This window comes from Hoplias malabaricus, chromosome 3, assembly GCF_029633855.1.
Source record: "Hoplias malabaricus isolate fHopMal1 chromosome 3, fHopMal1.hap1, whole genome shotgun sequence".
NCBI classification, from domain to species: Eukaryota; Metazoa; Chordata; class Actinopteri; order Characiformes; family Erythrinidae; genus Hoplias; species Hoplias malabaricus.
In genome coordinates, this window is record NC_089802.1 from 27,281,454 (window position 1) to 27,302,779 (window position 21,326).

A 21,326-nucleotide genomic window follows, 5' to 3' on the forward strand; every position below is an offset into this window, starting at 1 on the left:
GGTTGGAGAGAGAGAGAGAGAGAGAGAGAGAGAGAGAGAGAGAGAGAGAGAGAGGCTGAGCACACATGCCTGCAGCCAATTAGACGAAGCCCCACTCTCGGCGGGTTGTAGGCGTGATCCTAACAGAAGTGAGGACTGGTCGGAGGTATAGAGCGAGGGATGAATAATTCAGCTCAGAGTGGGTGTGGGCCGCTGAGCGAGCGAGGGATCCCTCCCCCTCCAGCTCTGTGAGGTCAGAGGAAGAAGGGAGTAACAGAGGAGGAGGAGAGAGAGAGAGAGAGCAGGGGAGAAGCTGGGAAGGAGCGAAGAAGGACTATGAGGAGAGGAACGAGTGCGGTGCAGCGATGACAGCCATGCTGAGCCCTAAGATCAGACAGACCCGGCGAGGTAGGAGGCAGCTCTGTTTGTTCTTGGCTGGCAGTGATGATCACACACTTGATATGCTTCCATCGTTCAGCATCAGCTCCTCCCTCCATCCTAGAGCTACATCTGCAGCTACAGCAGAGCTTAGCCAGTGTGTGATGTGGAGAAGGCCGGTCTGTGGATGTGTATTACACCGTGTGGAGTAGAGATGAACCCTTATGGACTGTCTACAGACCCTTCACACACTGCCTTATGACCCTGTCCCTGCTCATACCAGGTCAGGCACAGTGTTGTTAAAACCCACCGCCTCTACAGCCGCTGCTTATTTGATGATGTCACCGTGTACCGGAGGGTTGGCCAGAGTAATATTTCCCAACAACAATAAGACAGCAGGTTGTGTTTGTGTGTGTGTGTGTGTGTGTGTGTATGTTTGTGTGTGTTCTGTGGGCAGTAGGTCATCAGATTACCATTGAATTCTAACAACTGTCCATGTATTTTCACCCATTACATTATGATGTGTTACAGTGAGATTTTGCATCTTATTAAACAGGTCACATGTTCACACAAACCACACCATCCAAGAAGCAATGAATTATCATCATGCTCCTATCCGACCTGCAGCCTATCTGCAGAAAAGCATGGCAGAGTGTCCGTTGTCAAATTCCAAAGCCGTGATGGCAAACCAACTGCGAAAGAGAGAGAGATCCCAGCTTCAATGATGTAGCTGTTACATTCAAGAGCCACCATGCCACCTTAAATTGCACAGCTGTTACATTCAAGTACCTGCATTCCACATTAAATGGGGAAGCAGTTACAATTTGGTGTCTTCATTCCACCTTAAATAGGAACGCACTTACATTTTGGTGCCTGCGGTCCACAATAAATTGGGAGGGTGTTACGTTCCGGTGCCTTCATTCCACCTTAAATGGGGATGGTGTTACTTTCTGGTGTCTTCATTCCACATTAAAAGGGGAAGCATTTACATTTTGTTGCCTTTGTTCCACCTTAAATGGGGTAGCTGTAACATTCTGGTGTCTTCATTCCACATTAAATGGTCCAGTAGCCACCTTAAATGGGGAAGAGTCCACCTTCATTCCACCTTAATTGGGGAAGGTGTTATGTTCTGGTGCATTCATTCCACCTTAAATGGGGACAGTGTTGCGCTCTGGTGTCTTCATTCCACATTAAATGTGTAAGCAGTTACATTTTGGTGTCTTTGTTCCACCTTAAATGGGATAGCTGTTACATTCTGGTGCCTTCTTTCCACCTTAAATGGGGAAGCAGTTACATTAAGGTATCTCAGTTTGGCCTTCTGTTGTTCAGCAGTTATATTCTTGTGCACGCACTCCATATGAAATGGTGCTGCAGTTAAATTCAGGTGTATCCTTTCCACCTTAAACAGGGAAGCAGTCTGGTGCCTCTATTCCACATTAAATATTTAATTTTAGTTGCATTCTGGTGTCTGCATTCCGCATTGGTGCTACAGACACTATTCCACGTTGAAGGAGGTGTATTTGCTGTGGCAGACTAGAATGTTTGAGTGAATGAGTAAGAGTGATGGAATTAATGAGTGAGTGAATGAGCACGTGACTGATTGTGTGAACGAGTGAATGAGCAATTGAGTAAGTAATGGAGGATGACTGAGTATATATGTGTGAGTGAGTATATGATCATGTGAGTGAGTGAATGAACATATGAGTGAGCATGAGTAGGTGAGTGAGTGAGTGAGTGAGTGAATATATGTGCTATATGAATATGTTGGTGAATGTGTGAACATATGATTTTGAGTGAGCGAGCATATGAGTGAGTGATTGTGTAAATATGTGATGTTTGACTGAGTGGGTGAGTGAATGAGTGAGAATGTGAGTGAGTGAGTGAGTGAGTGAGTGAGTGAGTGACTATGTGAATGAGAAGCTAGCTCCCTCTGAAGACCCTTGTCCAATGGGGTCTGGATGTGTGTCCACATCCCAGAGACAACTTGTGCAAGACGATCTCTGAGGTAAAGCATGAACATAAAACAGGACTCTCTGGAGCAGCTGCACATGGGTCTGAGGTCACTGTGCCCAATGCTAATTGTGAGCTAGCGGGGTCTAAAGTGACCCGGCGTGCAGCTGCAGTGCGATAAAGTTCAAGCAGGAGTCTCAGCGCTGTTTTAAGGGTGCAGCTCAAATTCTTTAAAACCCACTCACTTCCTCTGCAGCCCGAGGACAACTCTGGCATGTCCAAAAATCCTGAGACAGACAGCCCTTAGCACACAGAATGTGGACCATCCACAGATAAGAACTGAAGAACTGAAATGCCCTGGAGCTGCTGTACATGAGTCTCATGTGCAGTAATCCAGAAATGTTCCGGAGTTTTCTCAGATGTTTGATTTGAGCAAAAAATTGGAACCGATAAACGAGGGAATGTAGCTGTACAGCAGTTAGTTCCAACCAAGGGATTTGATGGGACAACGTTAATATTCAGTCAAACAGTCCAGTGTGCTGTGCTGCAGTGTGCTGATGCCGTCTCCAAATCCCTTCCTGGACCACTGCCCTTCACACAGCATGCTGACCCACATGAATGAGAGGGTAAAATAAAAGAAATGAGGCAAAGGAGACATTGATTTTCTTCCCCAAAGCCACACAGGCATTGATTGAGGGTCTTCCACCTGGGGGGCATGGGGTGCACAGAATTGATTTCTATAAATTATACATGATGAGCTTGTTCTGAGAGTCCCTGCTGTTTTAGAAAAAGACAGAGGGAGCAGCTTCTGTGCTGGGTCCATGAAATAAAATCAACCTACATTAAACATGGTACAGGTGGCAATATTTTTAATTCAACTGTGGGAGTGGAAAACTGACCAGGGCCAAACCAGTACAGTCCAGTAGAGTCCAATAGAGACCAGTAGAGTCCAGTAAAGTCCAATAGAGACCAGTAGAGACCAATAGAGTCCAGTAGAGTCCAGTAGGGTCCAGTACAGACTAATAGAGTCCAGTAGAATCCAATAGAGATCAGTAGAGACGAATAGAGTCCAATAGAGACCAGTAGAGTCCAAGAGAGACCAGGAGAGACAAGTAGAGACCTGTAGAGTCCAGTAGAGTCCAATAGAGAACACTAGAGACCATTAGAGTCCAGTAGACACCAACAGAGACCAGTAGAGTCGAATAGAGACCAGTACAGTCCAGTAGAATCCAATAGAGACCAGTAGAGTCCAATAGAGACCAGTAGAGACAAGCAGATACATGTAGAGTCCAGTAGAGTCCAAAAGAGTCCAATAGAGTCCAGTAGAGACCAATAGAGTCCAGTAGAGACCAGAAGAATCCAGTAGAGTCCAGTATGGCTCAATAGAGACCAGTAGAGTCCAGTAGAGTCCAATAGAGACCACTATAGACCAATAGAGTCCAGTAGAGACCAGTAGAGTCCAATAGAGACCAGTAGAGACCAATAGAGACCGATAGAGACCAGTAGAGTCCAGTAGAGACATGTAGAGACTTGTAGAGTCCATTAGAGTCCAAAAGAGTCCAGCAGAGTCCAGTAGAGTCCAATAGAGACCAATAGAGGCCAGTAGAGTCCAGTAGAGTCCAGTAGAGTCCAATATTGACAAGCAGAGTCCAATAGAGACCAATAGAGGCCGGTAGACTCCAGAAGAGTCCAGTAGAGACCAGTAGAGTCCAGTAGAGACAAGTAGAGACAGATAGAGACCAGTAGAGTCCAGTAGAGACCAGAAGAGGTAAATAGAGTCCAGAATAGTTCAGTAGAAACCTGTAGAGTCCTGTAGAGTCCTGTAGAGATGAGTAGAGTCCAGTAGAGTCCAGCAGAGAACAGTAGAGACCTGTAGAGTCCAGTAGAGACCAGTAGAGTCCATAAAAGTCCAATAGAGACCAGCAGAGTCCAGTAGAGTACAAAAGAGTCTAGTAGAGAACATTATAGTTCAGTAGAGACCAGTAGATTCAAGTAGAGTCCAATAGAGGCCAGTAGAGTCCAGTAAAGTCCAATAGAGACCAGTAGAGACCAATAGAGTCCAGTAGAGTCCAGTAGGGTCCAGTACAGACTAATAGAGTCCAGTAGAATCCAATAGAGATCAGTAGAGACGAATAGAGTCCAATAGAGACCAGTAGAGTCCAAGAGAGACCAGGAGAGACAAGTAGAGACCTGTAGAGTCCAGTAGAGTCCAATAGAGAACACTAGAGACCATTAGAGTCCAGTAGACACCAACAGAGACCAGTAGAGTCGAATAGAGACCAGTACAGTCCAGTAGAATCCAATAGAGACCAGTAGAGTCCAATAGAGACCAGTAGAGACAAGCAGATACCTGTAGAGTCCAGTAGAGTCCAAAAGAGTCCAATAGAGTCCAGTAGAGACCAATAGAGTCCAGTAGAGACCAGAAGAATCCAGTAGAGTCCAGTATGGCTCAATAGAGACCAGTAGAGTCCAGTAGAGTCCAATAGAGACCACTATAGACCAATAGAGTCCAGTAGAGACCAGTAGAGTCCAATAGAGACCAGTAGAGACCAATAGAGACCGATAGAGACCAGTAGAGTCCAGTAGAGACATGTAGAGACTTGTAGAGTCCATTAGAGTCCAAAAGAGTCCAGCAGAGTCCAGTAGAGTCCAATAGAGACCAATAGAGGCCAGTAGAGTCCAGTAGAGTCCAGTAGAGTCCAATATTGACAAGCAGAGTCCAATAGAGACCAATAGAGGCCGGTAGACTCCAGAAGAGTCCAGTAGAGACCAGTAGAGTCCAGTAGAGACAAGTAGAGACAGATAGAGACCAGTAGAGTCCAGTAGAGACCAGAAGAGGTAAATAGAGTCCAGAATAGTTCAGTAGAAACCTGTAGAGCCCTGTAGAGTCCTGTAGAGATGAGTTGAGTCCAGTAGAGTCCAGCAGAGAACAGTAGAGACCTGTAGAGTCCAGTAGAGACCAGTAGAGTCCATAAAAGTCCAATAGAGACCAGCAGAGTCCAGTAGAGTACAAAAGAGTCTAGTAGAGAACATTATAGTTCAGTAGAGACCAGTAGATTCAAGTAGAGTCCAATAGAGGCCAGTAGAGTCCAGTAGAGACCTGTAGAGACCAGTAGAGTCCAATAGAGACCAGTAGAGACCTGTAGAGTCCAGTAGAGTACAAAAGAGTCCAGTAGAGTCCAGAAGAGTCCAGTAGAGTCCAATAGAGACCTGTAGAGTCCAGTAGAGTACAAAAGAGTCCAGTAGAGTCCAGTAGAGTCCAATAGAGACCAGTAGAGACCAGTAGAGTCCAGTAGAGACCTGTAGAGTCCAGTAGAGTACAAAAGAGTCCAGTAGAGTCCAGAAGAGTCCAGTAGAGTCCAATAGAGACCAAGAGAGACCTGTAGAGTCCAGTAGAGTCCAGAAGAGTCCAGTAGTGTCCAGTAGAGACCAGTAGAGTCCAGTAGAGACTTGTAGAGACCAGTAGAGACCTGTAGAGTCCAGTATAGTACAAAAGAGTCCAAAAGAGACCAGTAGAGTCCAGTAGAGACCAGTAGAGTCCAGTAAAGACCTGTAGAGTCCAGTAGAGTCCAATAGAGACCAGTAGAGGCCAGTAGAGTCCAGTACAGTACAAAAGAGTCCAGTAGAGTCCAGTAGAGTTCAGAAGAGTCCAGTAGAGTTCAGTAGAGTCCAGTAGATTCCAGTAGAGTCTAATAGAGACCAGTAGATTCCAGTAGAGTCCAGTAGAGTCCAGTAGAGACCTGTAGAGACCAGTAGAGTCTAGTAGAGACCTGTAGAGTCCAGTAGAGTAGAAAAGATTCCAGTAGAGACCAGTAGAGTCCAGTAGAGACGAATAGAGACCAGTAGTAATAACCGTTAGTTAGCTTTGTTTCTGACCTGGAATATCCTCCCCTCTCCTCCACAGCCCGGTCGAAGAGCATGGTGATGGGTGAAGTGTCCCGAGTTTCGGGTCCCGCTCCAGCTCCAGTTCTTCAGGAGGGGGTGCTAAAGGCTGGGTGGCTGAAGAAACAGAGGAGCATCATGAAGAACTGGCAGCTGCGATGGTTCGTGCTCCGGTCAGATTATCTCTATTTCTACAAGGACGAGGAGGAAACCAAGCCTCAGGTACAGGACACGCACACACACACACACACTCTCTCACACACAAACACTGCTGTAGATGATTGTAGATTACGTTTACTTCAATCCCTCTATTTTATTTCATTGTTTACAATATTCCTCCATAATTCAGTATGTGAGATGTGAACACAGTGATGGAGAGTGTTTCCAGATTCCTCTTCAGTGGTGGTGAACGGAACCAGACGCCTCTGTTTCATTAATACACGCCCTCCCAGCACTTAATCTCCTCTCCACCTCCATCAGTGACCTCCACCAGGACTGGGTTTAAACAGCACTACGGTCAAACATCAGCTGTGTGCCCCTCCTCTATTTAGTGGAAGTCTGGTTCCATTCTCCTCCACTGTCCACTGCTCCATCTCCGTTTCTCTAGAGCTCTATCATTTTTGATTGGTTGGCATCTTAAATTTTGACATTTTGGTGGAAGTCCCCCACCGTGCTGAGAACTGGGGCAGCTGCGAGATCACAGACAGGAGAAGACCGTGTGTAAAATGTCCAACAACAAGCGGAGACAATCATTTAGTCGACAGGATGCTGACAGTGTTTTGGCGGACTATTGATGTCTCACAGTTATATTAAGCTCGTCCTTCGTTCTGAAGTGTGATGGACAGCTTCGCTCGTCAATACCTCACCGTCCGCATCGACCCATCTCCCTGCTTCTCCCAGCAGAAAAAGTGGCAGTGAGAATCGCTTACCGTGCCTTTAATCATTAAGCTTCAAATACAGCGATATAGCATTAGGGAAAATCTCACGGCGCGTCCCAATGAAAGGATGAAAGGAGGCAGAGGGGCACAGCGCTGGGGGCCTTTATGTACTATACTATATGTACTATACATTTGGCTTTGGGCACACATTGGGCATTGTGGCCACCGGCTCATGTGCAGCTGCTCCAGAGCGTCTTAGGTTCCAATACTAATGCCAAGTGTGGACTAGAGGGTGCTATATCACTTATAATATTAAAGCCACGTGCTCATTGCGATGCTCACTGTCTATTCTCTCAGCTCCACTGTCCATAAAGGAACACTTTTTAACTCTAGAATTACAGACTGTAGCCCCTCTGTTGTTCTGCCCCCCTTTTCCCCTGTTCTTCAGTGCTCAGGACCCCCACAGAGCAGGTGTGATGTGGTGGTGGACCATTCTCAATGCTGCAGTGACACTGACATGGTGGTGGTGTGTTAGTGTGTTGTGCTGGTGCGAGTGGATCAGACACAGCAGTGCAGCTGGAGTTTTTAAACCCTGTGTCCACTCACTGAGACTCTGTGAGATGCTCTGTGAAACAGTAGCTTATCTGTCACTGCACAGTGTGTGTCAGCCCAACAGTGACAACAGAGGTGCTTTAAAACTCCAGCCACCACTGCTGTGTCTGATCCTCCATGTCAGTGTCACTGCAGGTTAACGTTAAGCGTCGTTGTTTGTCTCCGCAGGGCTGTATCCCCCTCAGAGGAAGCCAGGTGAACGAGCTGACGGCCAACACTGAGGAACCCGGACGACACCTGTTTGAAATCCTCCCAGGTGAGAAATACAGACCCTGTCTACAAGCACAGAGCAGGACTTAGGTCTAGTATTCTGGACCCCTTTTATGTCACAACAGATGTCCAAAAGTTTGTAGACACTCCTTAGAATGACGGAAGTCTGCTGCTGACACTGTGTATAATCTCCATAGAATAGAATTGAATAGCACATGAGCCCAATGTCACTACACCCTTAGACAGCATCAAGCATACTTTATTTTCTCTCAGAAATACACTGAGGGTAACACTCATTTTCAATGCAGCCGAGCATTTACAACTTAAAAGGGACTGGAAAGAAATTTAAAATGGACTTTAATCAAAGTGAACTAAAATAAACAGAATTACATTTGTTTAAAATAAAGTGAACCAAAGGCAAAATCTTGAAATTATATCAAAATAAAAATATAAACATACATTAATTTATTGTCTGTAACCCTTATCCAATTCAGGGCAATGGTGAGTCCAGAGCTTACCCAGAATCACTGGGCGCAAGGCTGGAACACACCCTGGAGGGGGCACCAGTCCTTCACAGGGCGACACACACTCACACATTCACTCACACTCTCACACCTACAGACACTTTTGAGTCTCTAATCCACCTACCAACGTGTGTTTTTGGAGCGTGGGAGGAAACCGGAGCACCCGAAGGAAACCCATGCAGACGCAGGGAGAACACACCACACTCCTCACAGATAGTCACCCGGAGGAAACCCATACAGACACAGAGAGAACACACCACACTCCTTACAGAGAGTCACCCGGAGGAAACCCATGCAGACACAGGGAGAACACACCACACTCCTCACAGACAGTCACCCGGAGGAAACACAGGCAGACACAGGGAGAACACACCACACTCCTAACAGACAGTCACCCGGAGGAAACCCACGTAGACACAGGGAGAAACACACCACACTCCTCACAGACAGTCACCCGGAGGAAATTCACGCAGACACAGGGAGAACACACCACACTCCTCACAGACAGTCACCCAGAGGAAACCCACGCAGACACAGAGAGAACACACCACACTCTTCACAGACAGTCACCCGGAGGAAACCCACGCAGGCACACAGAGAACACACCACACTCCTCACAGACAGTCACCCGGAGGAAACCCACGCAGACACAGGGAGAACACACCACACTCCTAACAGACAGTCACCCGGAGGAAACCCACGCAGACACAGGGAGAACACACCACACTCCTCACAGACAGTCATCCGGAGGACACCCACGTAGACACAGGGAGAACACACCACACTCCTCACAGACAGTCACCCGGAGGAAACCCACGCAGACACAGGGAGAACACACCACAATTCTCACAGACAGTCACCCAGAGGAAACCCACGCAGACACAGGGAGAACACAAAAAGATAAACCAGCAATGTAAAATTGTAAAGTACATAAATATAAGTAAAAAAAGCAGTAAAAGTGAAATAGAAAAGGTAAAATAATAATTTAAAAAAAATAATAAAGAACCAGACTAAAACGCTAACAGTCTGAAAATGGCTAGAGACTAAAAGCATACAGTGTTTGAGTGAAGAGTCCAGGGAATAAAAGGCCTCAGCACTGGGCTGTGGAGAAGTGGAACTGTGTTCTCTGGACTGACAGAACTCAGTCAGAGTAATACATTTAATACATAATACATGGGTATTACATTTGAAGAGAAGCTGGAGCGACGCCTGTGATCCTGAACTAATCCTCCACAACATCTGCACCTGACCTCACTAAGGTTTATGTGGCTGGATGCCATCAAATCCTCACAGCAATGTTCTGAAATCTAAGTGAGCTCTTCTTAGAAGAGTAGACTGTGTCCTCATGTCCTGATGCACTTGGTTGGTTTTCTTTGTGGTGAGTAAACACAGCACAGTGGTGTGATGGACACTGGCTCTCAGGGTCTGGGCAGTGTAGCGTCCTGGGTGGGGTCCTCAGACTGCGGGGAGTCTGTGTATTCCTCTGGGTGCCCTTTATATGAAGTTAAAATAACAGTAGGTGGTATTTCTACCTTCAGGTTACAGCTTCAAGATCATCTTGCTGCTCCACTGAGCTGTAACAGGGAGAACAGAGGCTCTGTCATTGTTATGTGCTCAGCATGGTAGAAACTGTAGATATGTAACACATTATATTTATATAACTTTAATATTTTAAATACACAGTCGCTGTACAACGCGTCAAAAACCGAGACTGAGTCGACTCCAACAGATTCGACTCATTGGACAACGGTCGACAGAATCGATTCTTTGGGAGTCGACTCCTCTTCACGATTCCAGCCAGCCGCTCTCGCCCTGACACCAGGAAACAGATGGAGCATTTTCCTGTTTTTATTTCCTTCAGAATCAGAAATAACAAGCAGTTTATCCATCTTTCACTTGATCCCTTACATTTTATTCCTTTCATCGTAGTTCTCATTTTCTAATTTTTATTTTTATTTATTTCTCGTCTCATTTTCTTTGTGAAAAACAGGTCGTCACTGAAAATTCTCCTTTACAGTTTTTTCAGGACGGTTCTAAAGAAGTAAATTACACTCTGCTATGCTCCAGGGGGAGCCCAGGAGCAAAAATACCAAATCTTACCTAGTGTTGCTTTAATACTTTATGACCTTCAATCATGTGTATGTATTATTATAGCACAGAGAGACCTGGCCTTATTCCTCAGAACCTTACAAACACTCGGTCCAATGGGTTCCCAGTCGTTTCTGAAGTGTTCCCCATGCTTGGATCTGAAGCAGACCTTCCATAGTCTGTCTCTCTCTGAGTTCAGAGGTGTGTTGTTGTGTACTCCAACAATGGAGCTCTTCATTACAGATGCGTAAATCAAAGTCCACAGCGGGGGACGTCACACCGCCATGAGCTGGAATTCCATGCATCTGTGTTTGTCAGGGGTTTAAAGCTCACGAAGCGGGTCTGGGCCCCTGGAGCTGAGCATCTGCTTCCACACGAACACAGGAGCTCAGTCTCAGTGGCCCTCAGTGAGAAGGGGAACAGCTTCAGAGAAGAACACCCTGCCACAAGGCCCAGGGCCCCCGGAGTCCTCTCTGCCTCTGTTTATTTACTTGATTCCTTGTTTGTCCGAGAAAAAGGGGGGGGGGGCTTTGTTTGGGAAAGAGAAGCCAGGAGCTGCTCTTCTCGGGCAGGAGGCTGGCAGTGAGAGCTAAGACCTGGGCCTTGTGTCCAGAGGAAAGTACAGAGAAAACCATGAGGATTTGACAGGGTTTTTCTGGTGGATTGTGGAGTCATTAAGGGGAAGTGAGGCAGATGACACAGCTCTGGAGCAGCGATGGCACGTCTGAGGTCTTTGGGAGGCTGCTGCAAAAGGAGGAGGCGCAAAACACAGAAAGGTAAAGGCACAGGAGTAAGGGGATGAGATTATGAATAGGTATATGAGTGAATGGGTGAGTGATTATGAGCCTAAGTTTGTGAGTGAGTATAGGGGAATGTATGTGTGTGTATATATATATATATATATATATATATATATATATATATATATATATATATATATATATATATATATATGAGTGGGTGAGTATGTGGCTATGTGAGTATGAGTGATTGAGTGAGAATATGAGTGAGTGAGTGAGTGATTATGTGAATGTGTGTTAGTATACGTGTATGTGTGAGTGAGTGAGTGAGTCACTAACCCGTCCCCTGAGGTGCTTCACAGCACAGTCGACTGATTGACAACAAAACCCTCTCCATCACTTTGTTTCCGTCTCAAACCCTGAATTAAGGAGAATTTTGGGTGGACATCTCCTTTAACAGAGGGTCATTTCTGGGCAGGGTTCAGACGATGGGATGTGAAGATGTTTGAGAGACAGTGAAGAAGCGAGGCCTCTGGTTAGACGTTCATCTGCTGCATCCATGGAGGGACATGTCCTACCCTCAGCTGGACTCAATCTGCCGTAATCCTGAGAGGACCGTCCTCATACGTTTTCAGGAACACCAGAGCCAACGCAGGACAGTCGTGGCCCGTTGTCCACGCAGCAGTGTGTTCCTCAAAATAATGCGATGACCTCCTGCTCCAGTGGTGGCTTCTACACATTTGTAGGTAACGTGTCCTCCCTAAAGGCTGGAGGCGCACTTCACACCGCAATGAGGCATTCGACCGCAGCCTCCCGTTAGGGAGGACACGTTACCTACAGATGTGCAGCAGCCACCACTGGAGCAGGAGGTCATCGCATTATTTTGAGGAACGCTTTATTTACACTAGATACTGGAACATTGCTGTGGGGATTTGATGCCAAATTGCTCCATCTCCCCAAAGAAACAGGGGCTTTACACCCCTCTGGTCCACACTTGGCATTGAGAACAGTGGATGTATGCGGTTAGACAGTTGGACAGAGTACGAGTACAATGGTTTAAAAAGAAAAAAAAATATTTATATTGTACATTTCATACACGGAATGCAGCTCAAAGTGCTTCAAAACAAAACATCAAAACAGAAACTAACTTGAAATTTAAACAAATAAAAAGAGAGAAAAACGTTATAAATGTTAAAAATATTATTACAACATGAATAATTAAACAACGGAATACTGATGCTTGGAAAGTTTGTCTGCATTATTATTTAACTTGTATTCAACTGTCTTTTATTTTCACTCTGAGGAGACTGTAACTGTATTTTAAAGGAGTGTAGCTCCACCTGGTGGCAAAAAGCAACCCCTGCGCTCTTTATCTACACGCATTAGAGGTGTAGTATGTGAGATTCAGCTCTGGTTTACCTCTACAGTCCAAAAACACAATGGTAGCTTGAAATGGCGTGAGTGAATGACTGGGTGAGTGACTGAATGAGCATGTGAAACTTTCCACCAGAATGAGTGTAAGTGACTGGGTGACTGAGTGAGTGACTGACTGAATGGGTGAGTGACTGGGTAAGTGACTGGATGACTGAGTGAGTGAGTGACTGGGTGACTGAGTGAGCATGTGAAACTTTCCACCAGAATGAGTGTGAGTGACTGGGTGAGTGACTGAGTGACTGGGTGAATGAGTGAGTGAGTGAGTGAGTGAGCATGTGAAACTTTCCACCAGAATGAGTTTGAGTGACAGGGTGAGATTCTGCCTTGCGTCCAGTGATTCCTGACCCTCACCAGGATGAAGAAGTTAAAGTGAATGAATGAATGGTTGCTGTTGTACATTAATCCAGTTCCCTCTCTGTTCCATGTCTCAGGTGCTGCTGGGGATAAAGACAAAGCGGCAGTCAGTCATGAGGCCTTTCTACTCATGGCTAACTCTCAGAGCGACATGGATGACTGGGTGAAGGCTATAAGGCGGGTCATCTGGGCTCCTTTCGGAGGAGGTAACGCCTACAATGACACCATGACAGTGCTTCACATTCTTTCACACATCAGTTAGCTCTTTCCCACCAAAAGAACCAAGCCCCAGAAACACACACAGGCGGAGCATTTCCCTGTTTTAATTTCCTCCCTGTTCTCTTTTCAAATAAGATGTTGGCTGAGCAGCCATTTCCAGTTTTCATTTCCCCGTTTCAGCAGAGGAACGTGGAAAATGATATAACACTCTGTAAATGACTCGTCCAGCTCCACTGCACCATAATGCTTTATTTAAGGCTCTGAGCTCCTTCTGGTGCTTCTTTATCTCGACTTGTCCACGGGTGCCGTCACGTTCTTCGGTTCCAGCCGGGAATTAACTTTTCTGGTTCCAGAATCTGTTTCCGTGCCAGACAAGTCCAAATAAGGTTCACAAATAAGGTTCACTAACGAGAACCAAACCAGTTTGATGTTGGTGGAAAAGAACTATGTTATTATCCAAACCCAAAGTTCATCTCCCACAACACAGAACCCTTTAAACCTGCCCTGACCAGTGCTGCGACCACCTCCAAAATATCCTCAGCCCTGCAGGGAGGCCGAGACTGTGGGGGTCATAGGGTGGCCCACCCAGATTGGCTTTCACAGACTGTGTTATTAATAGCAGGGTCATGAAATGTAAAGCCAGGTCTGTTTCTCACACACGGAGCACATGGAGGAGTGTTATTGTCTCCACTCGGACGTCGACAGCCTCAGAAACATCCAGACTTCTGAGGGTTTGAGGGACGATGTGGATTGAAACAATCGTCTCGGGGAGGGGTTGTAAACAAAGGGAGAGCAGAAGGACCAGGAGGAATCTCTCAGCAGAAGCTCTCTGCTCTGAGCAGGAAGCACAGCAACCAAGCCTCCTGACCTGCAGATGGCTGCACTGTGTGAGGCACTAAGGACCACGTTTAGACCAGGAGTATGTGAAATTCTTCATGTTAAAGCTTGTGTAAGTGCTTTTAAAGCAGTTGGCCCTGCACTGAGCCTCATGGCATGGCACAGAGTAGTGCCCCTGGGATCAGATACTGAAGGAACTGGAAGATGGGAGACGTTTGTGACTGAGAAGCGTTTATTTCTTTGTAGCTCATGCACCTCGCTGAGTTATTACGACTCCTGCACGCTGTACAGACACTGTGACTGTGGGCCGGACGCTGGATGGAAAAATGCAGGTGTGAAACAGAGCAGTGGCTTTATGCTGTGTTTTGGATAAATTTAATCTAAATGCACTGCTTAATAAACGTGGTTTTAAAGCAACAGTAAGTAGTATTTTTTTATGGTTATTACCGTTTTTATCATTGCTACTCCGGTCTCAGCACTGCAGAAACTGCACTATGTGATATTACTGTTGGAGGAAGGTAGGAAACCACCCCACTCTCTGCCCTCGATTTCAGGACAGTGTCACACACTTCAACTGCAGGGGGAGCCCAGGAGTAAAATACCAACTCTTACCTAATGTTACTTTAAGTAGTGCCTCACCTCTAAATCTCTAAAGCCTACACTCACCGTCCATTCTCTCAGCTCCACTGACTATAAAAGCACAATCTGTAGTCCATCTGTGGCTCTGCATATTATCCCCCTCTCCCCCAGCTCTCAGGACCAGTGTCGTACTGGTACGAGTGGATCAGACACAGCAGGGTGTTGCTAGAGTCCAGTTAAACACTCCTACATCGCTGGTCCACCCGAATCCTTCATCAGTGGACACAGGATGCTTTAGTCAGTCCAGCATCACTGCTGTGTCTGATCCACTCCTGTGAGGAGGATGTCTGGTTCCATTCAGCACCACTGTACTCTACTCTACTGTTCCCTGCAGGGATATTCGGTCAGCACCTGGAGGACACAGTGGAGTTTGAGCGGAAGCTGGGCGCTCGTCTCGCTCCTCTGCTGGTGGAGCAGTGTGTGGACTTTATTCGGCACAGGGGTCTAGATGAGGAGGGGCTCTTCCGGATGCCCGGCCAAGCCAACTTAGTGAAGGAGCTTCAGGACGCCTTCGACTGTGGCGATAAACCCCAGTTTGACAGGTAAAGGCAAGCAGGGACCTCTGCACTCTATAAAGAAATAAAGGTACGATGGAGGTACTGTCACTGTTACTAAAAAGGTACAAACAGAGGAATGAAGCCCTCTGGCAGAGGTCAGTGAAGCAGGGGAACTGCGTTCTCTGGAGAGACAGAGCTTCTTCCTATACCTTTGGGATGAGTTGGAGTGAAGTCTGTGATTTAGAACCAACCGTGCAGCATCAGTAGATGACCTCATTGACGTTGATGTGGCTGCTGAATGCAATCAAATATTCACAGCCATGTTCCAACATCTCAGTACAGTTCCTCCTCTGTAGGGTTAACCTTCAAATCACACACATACTCCTCCATGTTTAAGTCCTGACAGTCCAGTCCATTTCTCTCGAGTACTAACACTGTGATTGTTGTAGTAACACCGATGTCCACACGGTGGCGTCGTTGCTGAAGCTGTATCTCCGAGAGCTTCCAGAGCCGGTCATCCCCTTCTGCAAGTACGAGGATTTCCTCACCTGCGCTCAGCTCCTGACCAAAGACCAGGAGGAGGTAAACTCACACATCCAAACAGTCACAACATTACAACCACCGCCTGCTTTCTCCACATAGAAGCTCTGTGTGTGGTCCAGCTGTTGCTCTGCATACTTAGTTACCCCCCCTCACCACCACCCCATTTCCCCCAGCGCTCAGGACCCCCACAGAGCAGGAGTGATGTGGTGGGGGATCATTCTCAGCGTTGCAGTGACACTGACGTGGTGGAGGTGTTAGTGTGTCTTGTGCTGGTGCAAGTGGATCAGACACAGCAGTGCTGCTGGAGTGGAGAGAGAAGTTGGTTTTAATGTTACTGCTGATTAATGAATGAACCAATTCATGCTCCTTACAGTGGGCCCCCAACATGGGGGCAGCCATGTGTAATACAGGATTAGTGTCGAGTCTTTTACACCTCCAAGCCACTAGGTGTCAATATAACGGCTGGTTCATGAGGTTTACTTGGTTGTTACCTTGTACAGGGACTACAGGAGTTGGTGCAGCAGGTGAAAACTCTTCCTCCGGCAAACTACAACCTCCTCAAATACATCTGCAAGTACGTGAGTGCAGGATCAGAACACTACAACATTAATCAGTTTCTGCTCCACATTAAATAAACCACCACACACCTGCACTTTCAGATTCCTGGACGAGGTCCAGTCGCATTCTGCTGAGAATAAAATGAGTGTCCAGAACCTGGCCACCGTGTTCGGACCAAACATTCTCCGTCCTAAGATGGAGGATCCTGTCGCCATCATGGAAGGTACGGTTTCAGGAGTTCAGGGCTCTTCTGGGGTATAAATCTGACCTCAGTTCCATTTCAGTACATCATACTGTTAATAGCAATTAGCAAAAATATTATTTAAAATATTATTAAAGGCCCAAAGCCAGTGACTGTAGAAAACATGGACGGCACTCTCCTTTCCACCTTAAAAAGTGCAACAGGTACCAGCATTTACCAACTTTCCATTCCAACTTAAACGCAGTGCATTCACCTTAAATGTTGAAACAGTTGTGTTTTGTAATATGTTCAGTTCAAAACGGCAAAATGTTCAGTTCCACCTTAAAAATTGTGCTACAGTTACTTTCTGGCACCTATAGAACTCCGCCGTTTACATTAAAGGAACACTGCACCATAATTTTACCTAACAATTACAGCTTCAAAATCCTTGTGATGCTTTACTGACTTGTAACAGGGAGAGGCTCTGTAGTCACTGCTGTGGGCTCAGCACTGCAGAAACTGCACTATGTAACTTGTGAAGGAGGGTAGGAACCCCCCCCCCGGCATTGATTTCTGTGTTTTAAAAAAAAAAAAAAAATTCACTAGGGGGAGACCCAGGAGCTTAAAAAAAACCCTAAATCTTACCTAGTGTTCCTTTAAATGCCACACTGTTTAAGGTGGAATGGGAAATTCTCACACAGTGAGCAGATGCAGTTTGAGAAAAGCAAAATATAGAGGTTAACGTTGTTTGCAGCCGATACAAATTGTCCTCTCAAATGGGTGGGTCTATGCAAATGAGGTGGCATGTCTGTCTGTGAAATGACACTGAACACCATCCAATTGCTGTGGAATGATTTGGAGTGGTGTCTGTGATCCAGATCTAACTGTACACCATCAGCACCAGACCTCACTGATATCGAAGCAGCTGAATGCCATCAAATGCTTACAGAAATGTTCAACCCTCTAGTGTAATGCCTTTGAAGAAGAGTAGAGACTGTGAGAACCCTTGTTTTCACTATGCAACATTGTCTTTATGACTTTACAGGGACCTCGCTCGTCCAGCACCTCATGACCGTGCTCATCAGTAAACATGAGCAGCTTTATCCGGACCCAGAAGCTCCCGAGGATCCTACAGAGACCAAACCTCAGGATCAGCAGCAGCAGTCCAGTCTGGTGGGCTGGATCTCAGAGGAGGACCTCCAGAGCCTTTCAGCAGCTGGAAAACTCTCCAATGCCAGCGACAACCCCACCAGTAGCAGCGCCTCTTCCCGGGATGGCAGCCCTTCCTCGAAACCAAGCTCTCAGGGAAAGGAGGAGCCAGCGTTGAGCCCCAGCAAACAAGCCAAGGCTCTGCCTTCATGGAAATACACATTTAAGAGCTCGTCTCCGAGACAACAGCCTGGAAAACTGGGCGGATCTTCGGGGGATGTCAACAATGCTTCCGGCGGGAACTGGCTCATGAACGGACTGTCGTCGCTAAGAGGACACCGCCGTACCTCCACAGGAGACAGGGTGAAAGATTCGGGATCGTCGCAAAGATTGTCCACCTACGATAACGTCACGTCGTCCTTGAGTCTGGGCAGCGTTCCCAGCATAGACAGCGCCCCCTGGTCGACTTCGAACTGCGATGTCTCCATCCCAGACTCTTTGGAAGCAGATTCCGGAAAGCAGTGCTGGAAAGCAGCTGAGGACAGCTCCAGATGTTCTCTGCAGACCTCGAGCGAAGCAAAATCTACAGAGGCTGAGCTGGAGGTGGATAAAAGCAGCGTGGTGCCGGTCATCACCGTCATGGATGAGGACGCCGACGACAGTCCCTCGCTCGTCAGAGTGGTGGCGGCATTGAGGGAGGAGCTGGGGTTGCAGAAAGAGGCGTACGAATCCCGAATTAAGAAGTAAGTCCCACTATTCAGACCACTGATACTTTACACAAATGTACGCAAGGTGTGACGCCAATGAACTGGTTACAGTGCCCCCTTTTGAGTGTGTGGTGGAATATAATCAGGCAGCGAGTGAATGGTCAGTTCTTGAAGTTGAAGAAGCAGAAGTGGTCAGTGTATGGATGAGAGGCAATGGAGCCTCTGTCGTTTGCTACTCAGGGTGCAGCACTGCAGAGACTGCACTATGTAACCGTGAGGAGGGTAGGACTTTTTGTTGCTTTAATCCTTAGAGCAGTGAGTGCTGCAGTAGATCCGATCAGTTTCATTTTGTAAACAGACGTTTTGGAAAATAAAGGTTGACCACACGCTTCTAATATTTTACTGATTGTTTTTATCAGTTTCTAAGATTTGTTTGGCATGAAATGAAACACGGTTGTCGTGTGTGTGTGGCCCAGGCTGGAGGAGTCTAGCGCAGCACTCTGTGCTCAGATGGAGAGACTAGAGCTGGAGATGGAGCAGGAGAGGAAGAAGAAGCGGATGCTGGAGATCAAACTGAGAAACTCGGAGCGAGCTCGAGAAGATGCAGAGAACCGGAACCACCTCCTGGAAAAAGAGATGGAAGACTTCTTCTCCACGCTTGGAGATCTGGCCCTCAGCGCTCAAACCAGCGACATTTAAACCACAGAGAACTTAAAGGAGTAATCTGTCATTTTCACAGCCACAATACTAGCCACTAAAGTGATTATTTATTATTCATTTCAATCAAAATTCTCTGTCATCCCTGAATGACCCAGTTTATTTTCCAGAGAGTGGGTCCCCTGGATGGAGGCCATGTTTCAAATAGGCCACATCCAGGACATTAGGTGTCAGTAGAACAGTTGTTTCTTAACATAAAGAAAACGGCTGATTGCTCCTTTAAAGAGGCACTGGAAAATAATTGTGTTTCTCATGAACTTCTCATCTTTACCTCAGGTCCCTTCAGAAAACGAGGGATAATTCCATGTGTCCAAGGTCATTTTTTATCATCACTTGATTTTCTTTACCAGGACCTAAAGGAGAACTATATAAAAGGCCTCAGTCTCTCAGAGCATCAGTTTACAGATCACTGTGCGTTATAAAGGGCAGATATCACTAAATATAATATATAAAATATGGTAATATATAGAAACGCTGCTACTGGTCAGTTTAACCCTACAACAGTGTGCAAATATTTCATCGATTTCTACATCTTTTCTGTGTAAAATTATGCACACAGAATTTACAATGAACACACTTCTGCAGGTATTTAATACACGACTACTGTTTATTCGCTGGATTTAGTGGGAAATCGTGGTCTGTACAGTTCTGGCACATTTTATATTTATTGCACCAGCCACTGAATAGAAACTGGACTAAAACGTACAGAACAGTATCTAGTACTAGTGTATTGTAGATGACACCTACAGAAATACCTATAAACCTGGGGGCTCAGGGGTGTGACACCGTGCTGCCATCTTGATCAAAGCGAGTGCAGAGCACACAGAACAGTGGCACAGTCATCATGGATGTCAATTCGCAGAAGTCGATGTAAAATATCTCAGGTGACATTACTTGCAAAACTCACTTGATGCGCCAAATCTAATTTAAATTAATGGAATTAACACCCGGTGTGACCGCAGCTTCACTCACTGCTCAGCCCCAGACCGCTTAGGTGTCTGTCGTCTGATGTGACGGACCTGGGCGCTCACTGCTCTCCTCCAGCACGCTGGACTGTCCACTCCAGTTACAGAAGCAGCTGTGCGATAAGACGTTGGAGGTTGACATCACATGCACCTACTTCTCCTCCTCACCCTCCTTTCGCTGGTGTCAGAGGGCGTTCGGCTAAAGGCTTGTTCCGACAGCCGTCAAATATCGTGACCAAAATTTTGCAGCCCACTATCGTTCACCAGGAACGTTCCAGTTTTATCCACTGCCACAAGTTTACAGAGGTGGAAACAGTCAAGCCAAGAATATAAACAGCCAACTAACACGGCCTTTAAAGAACAGCCTTTCAAAACCAAAGTCCGGAGGTGTGCGGATATCAGACACTTTTTTGGGTTCAGGAAATCAGTATAAATAATACCTAACGAGATCACAATAACATCATAATAATAACAACGTAAAGACAGTGCCTTTGTTGAAAGGTCTCCTGGTGAAAAGTGTACACGTGGCTTTGTTAGTTGGGGGATAGATGTTGGGGACGTCTTCACGTCACGTGGCGTAAACTGGTTTGATTCAATGTTATGTAAAAAAAAAAAAGACTTTTGAAAAACGAAATGCTATTACTCTGAGTGGAAGAAGTTAAAATATAAATATTATAAAACGCTAGAGGAATGTGTGTCAGTTCGATGCCGTCACTGTGTTGTTGGACAGAATGTGCTCCATTTCTTTTGTACCGATGCTCTATGAATGTTTCATGTTTTTGTGGTGGATTCCCAAGCGCCGAACACTGAGGAATCTTTGTGGTGAGCGGAGTAGAGACCTGCAGGAGCTGGAAATGACGACTCTGGAAAGGAGACAGATGAGCCGTGTGTGCGTCTGGACGTTCGGTTCCATTGGATACTTCAGAGCTAATATGATGCTGCTATGGTTTTCACCAAATGCGAGGCCTTCGTCTGGAGCCTGTCACCACTTTCAGCGCTTGTTTACAAATTTACTAATCTATTTTCCAGAGGATTTTTAACATCGTTGTTTGTTGTAAAAACAGAACTGACCCGTGTCTGTGTCAAGAAAATGAGGGTCTTGATCGGTGCAAAGGATTCCTCCAGAAGTCGGTGTGGTGCTATGTAGAGAACAAAAACATATCAATAAATGTAAAACTGGATTAGTAATGTACCCTTGTTCTGTGTTATTTCACTCATTCGTCCATATCAGGGTTGTGTCACCCAGTCACACACTCACCCAGTCACTCACACCTGTGGACAGTCA

The 21,326-nt window shown here is 46.2% G+C and overlaps 1 protein-coding gene across 1 annotated transcript; it reads left to right on the forward strand.

Moving 5' to 3' along the window:
* Positions 1-353: 353 nt before the first annotated feature.
* On the forward strand, positions 354-21,216 carry arhgap22b (Rho GTPase activating protein 22b). Its single transcript, XM_066664694.1, has 10 exons — positions 354-387; positions 6,212-6,411; positions 7,848-7,935; positions 13,107-13,235; positions 15,059-15,266; positions 15,671-15,803; positions 16,265-16,338; positions 16,424-16,545; positions 17,549-18,395; positions 18,836-21,216. Exons 1-10 carry the CDS (start codon positions 354-356, stop codon positions 19,056-19,058), a joined length of 2,058 nt encoding a protein of 685 aa, XP_066520791.1. The 3' UTR covers positions 19,059-21,216.
* The last annotated feature ends 110 nt before the right edge of the window (positions 21,217-21,326 follow it).

Bases quoted from the DNA above. Each gene is read 5' to 3' on its own strand.
- arhgap22b (XM_066664694.1), top strand. From the start codon at position 354: ATGCTGAGCCCTAAGATCAGACAGACCCGGCGAG. The intron at 6,412-7,847 runs GTACAGGACACG...TTGTCTCCGCAG, and splicing joins AGGAGGAAACCAAGCCTCAG to GGCTGTATCCCCCTCAGAGG. The intron at 16,546-17,548 runs GTACGGTTTCAG...ATGACTTTACAG, and splicing joins TCCTGTCGCCATCATGGAAG to GGACCTCGCTCGTCCAGCAC.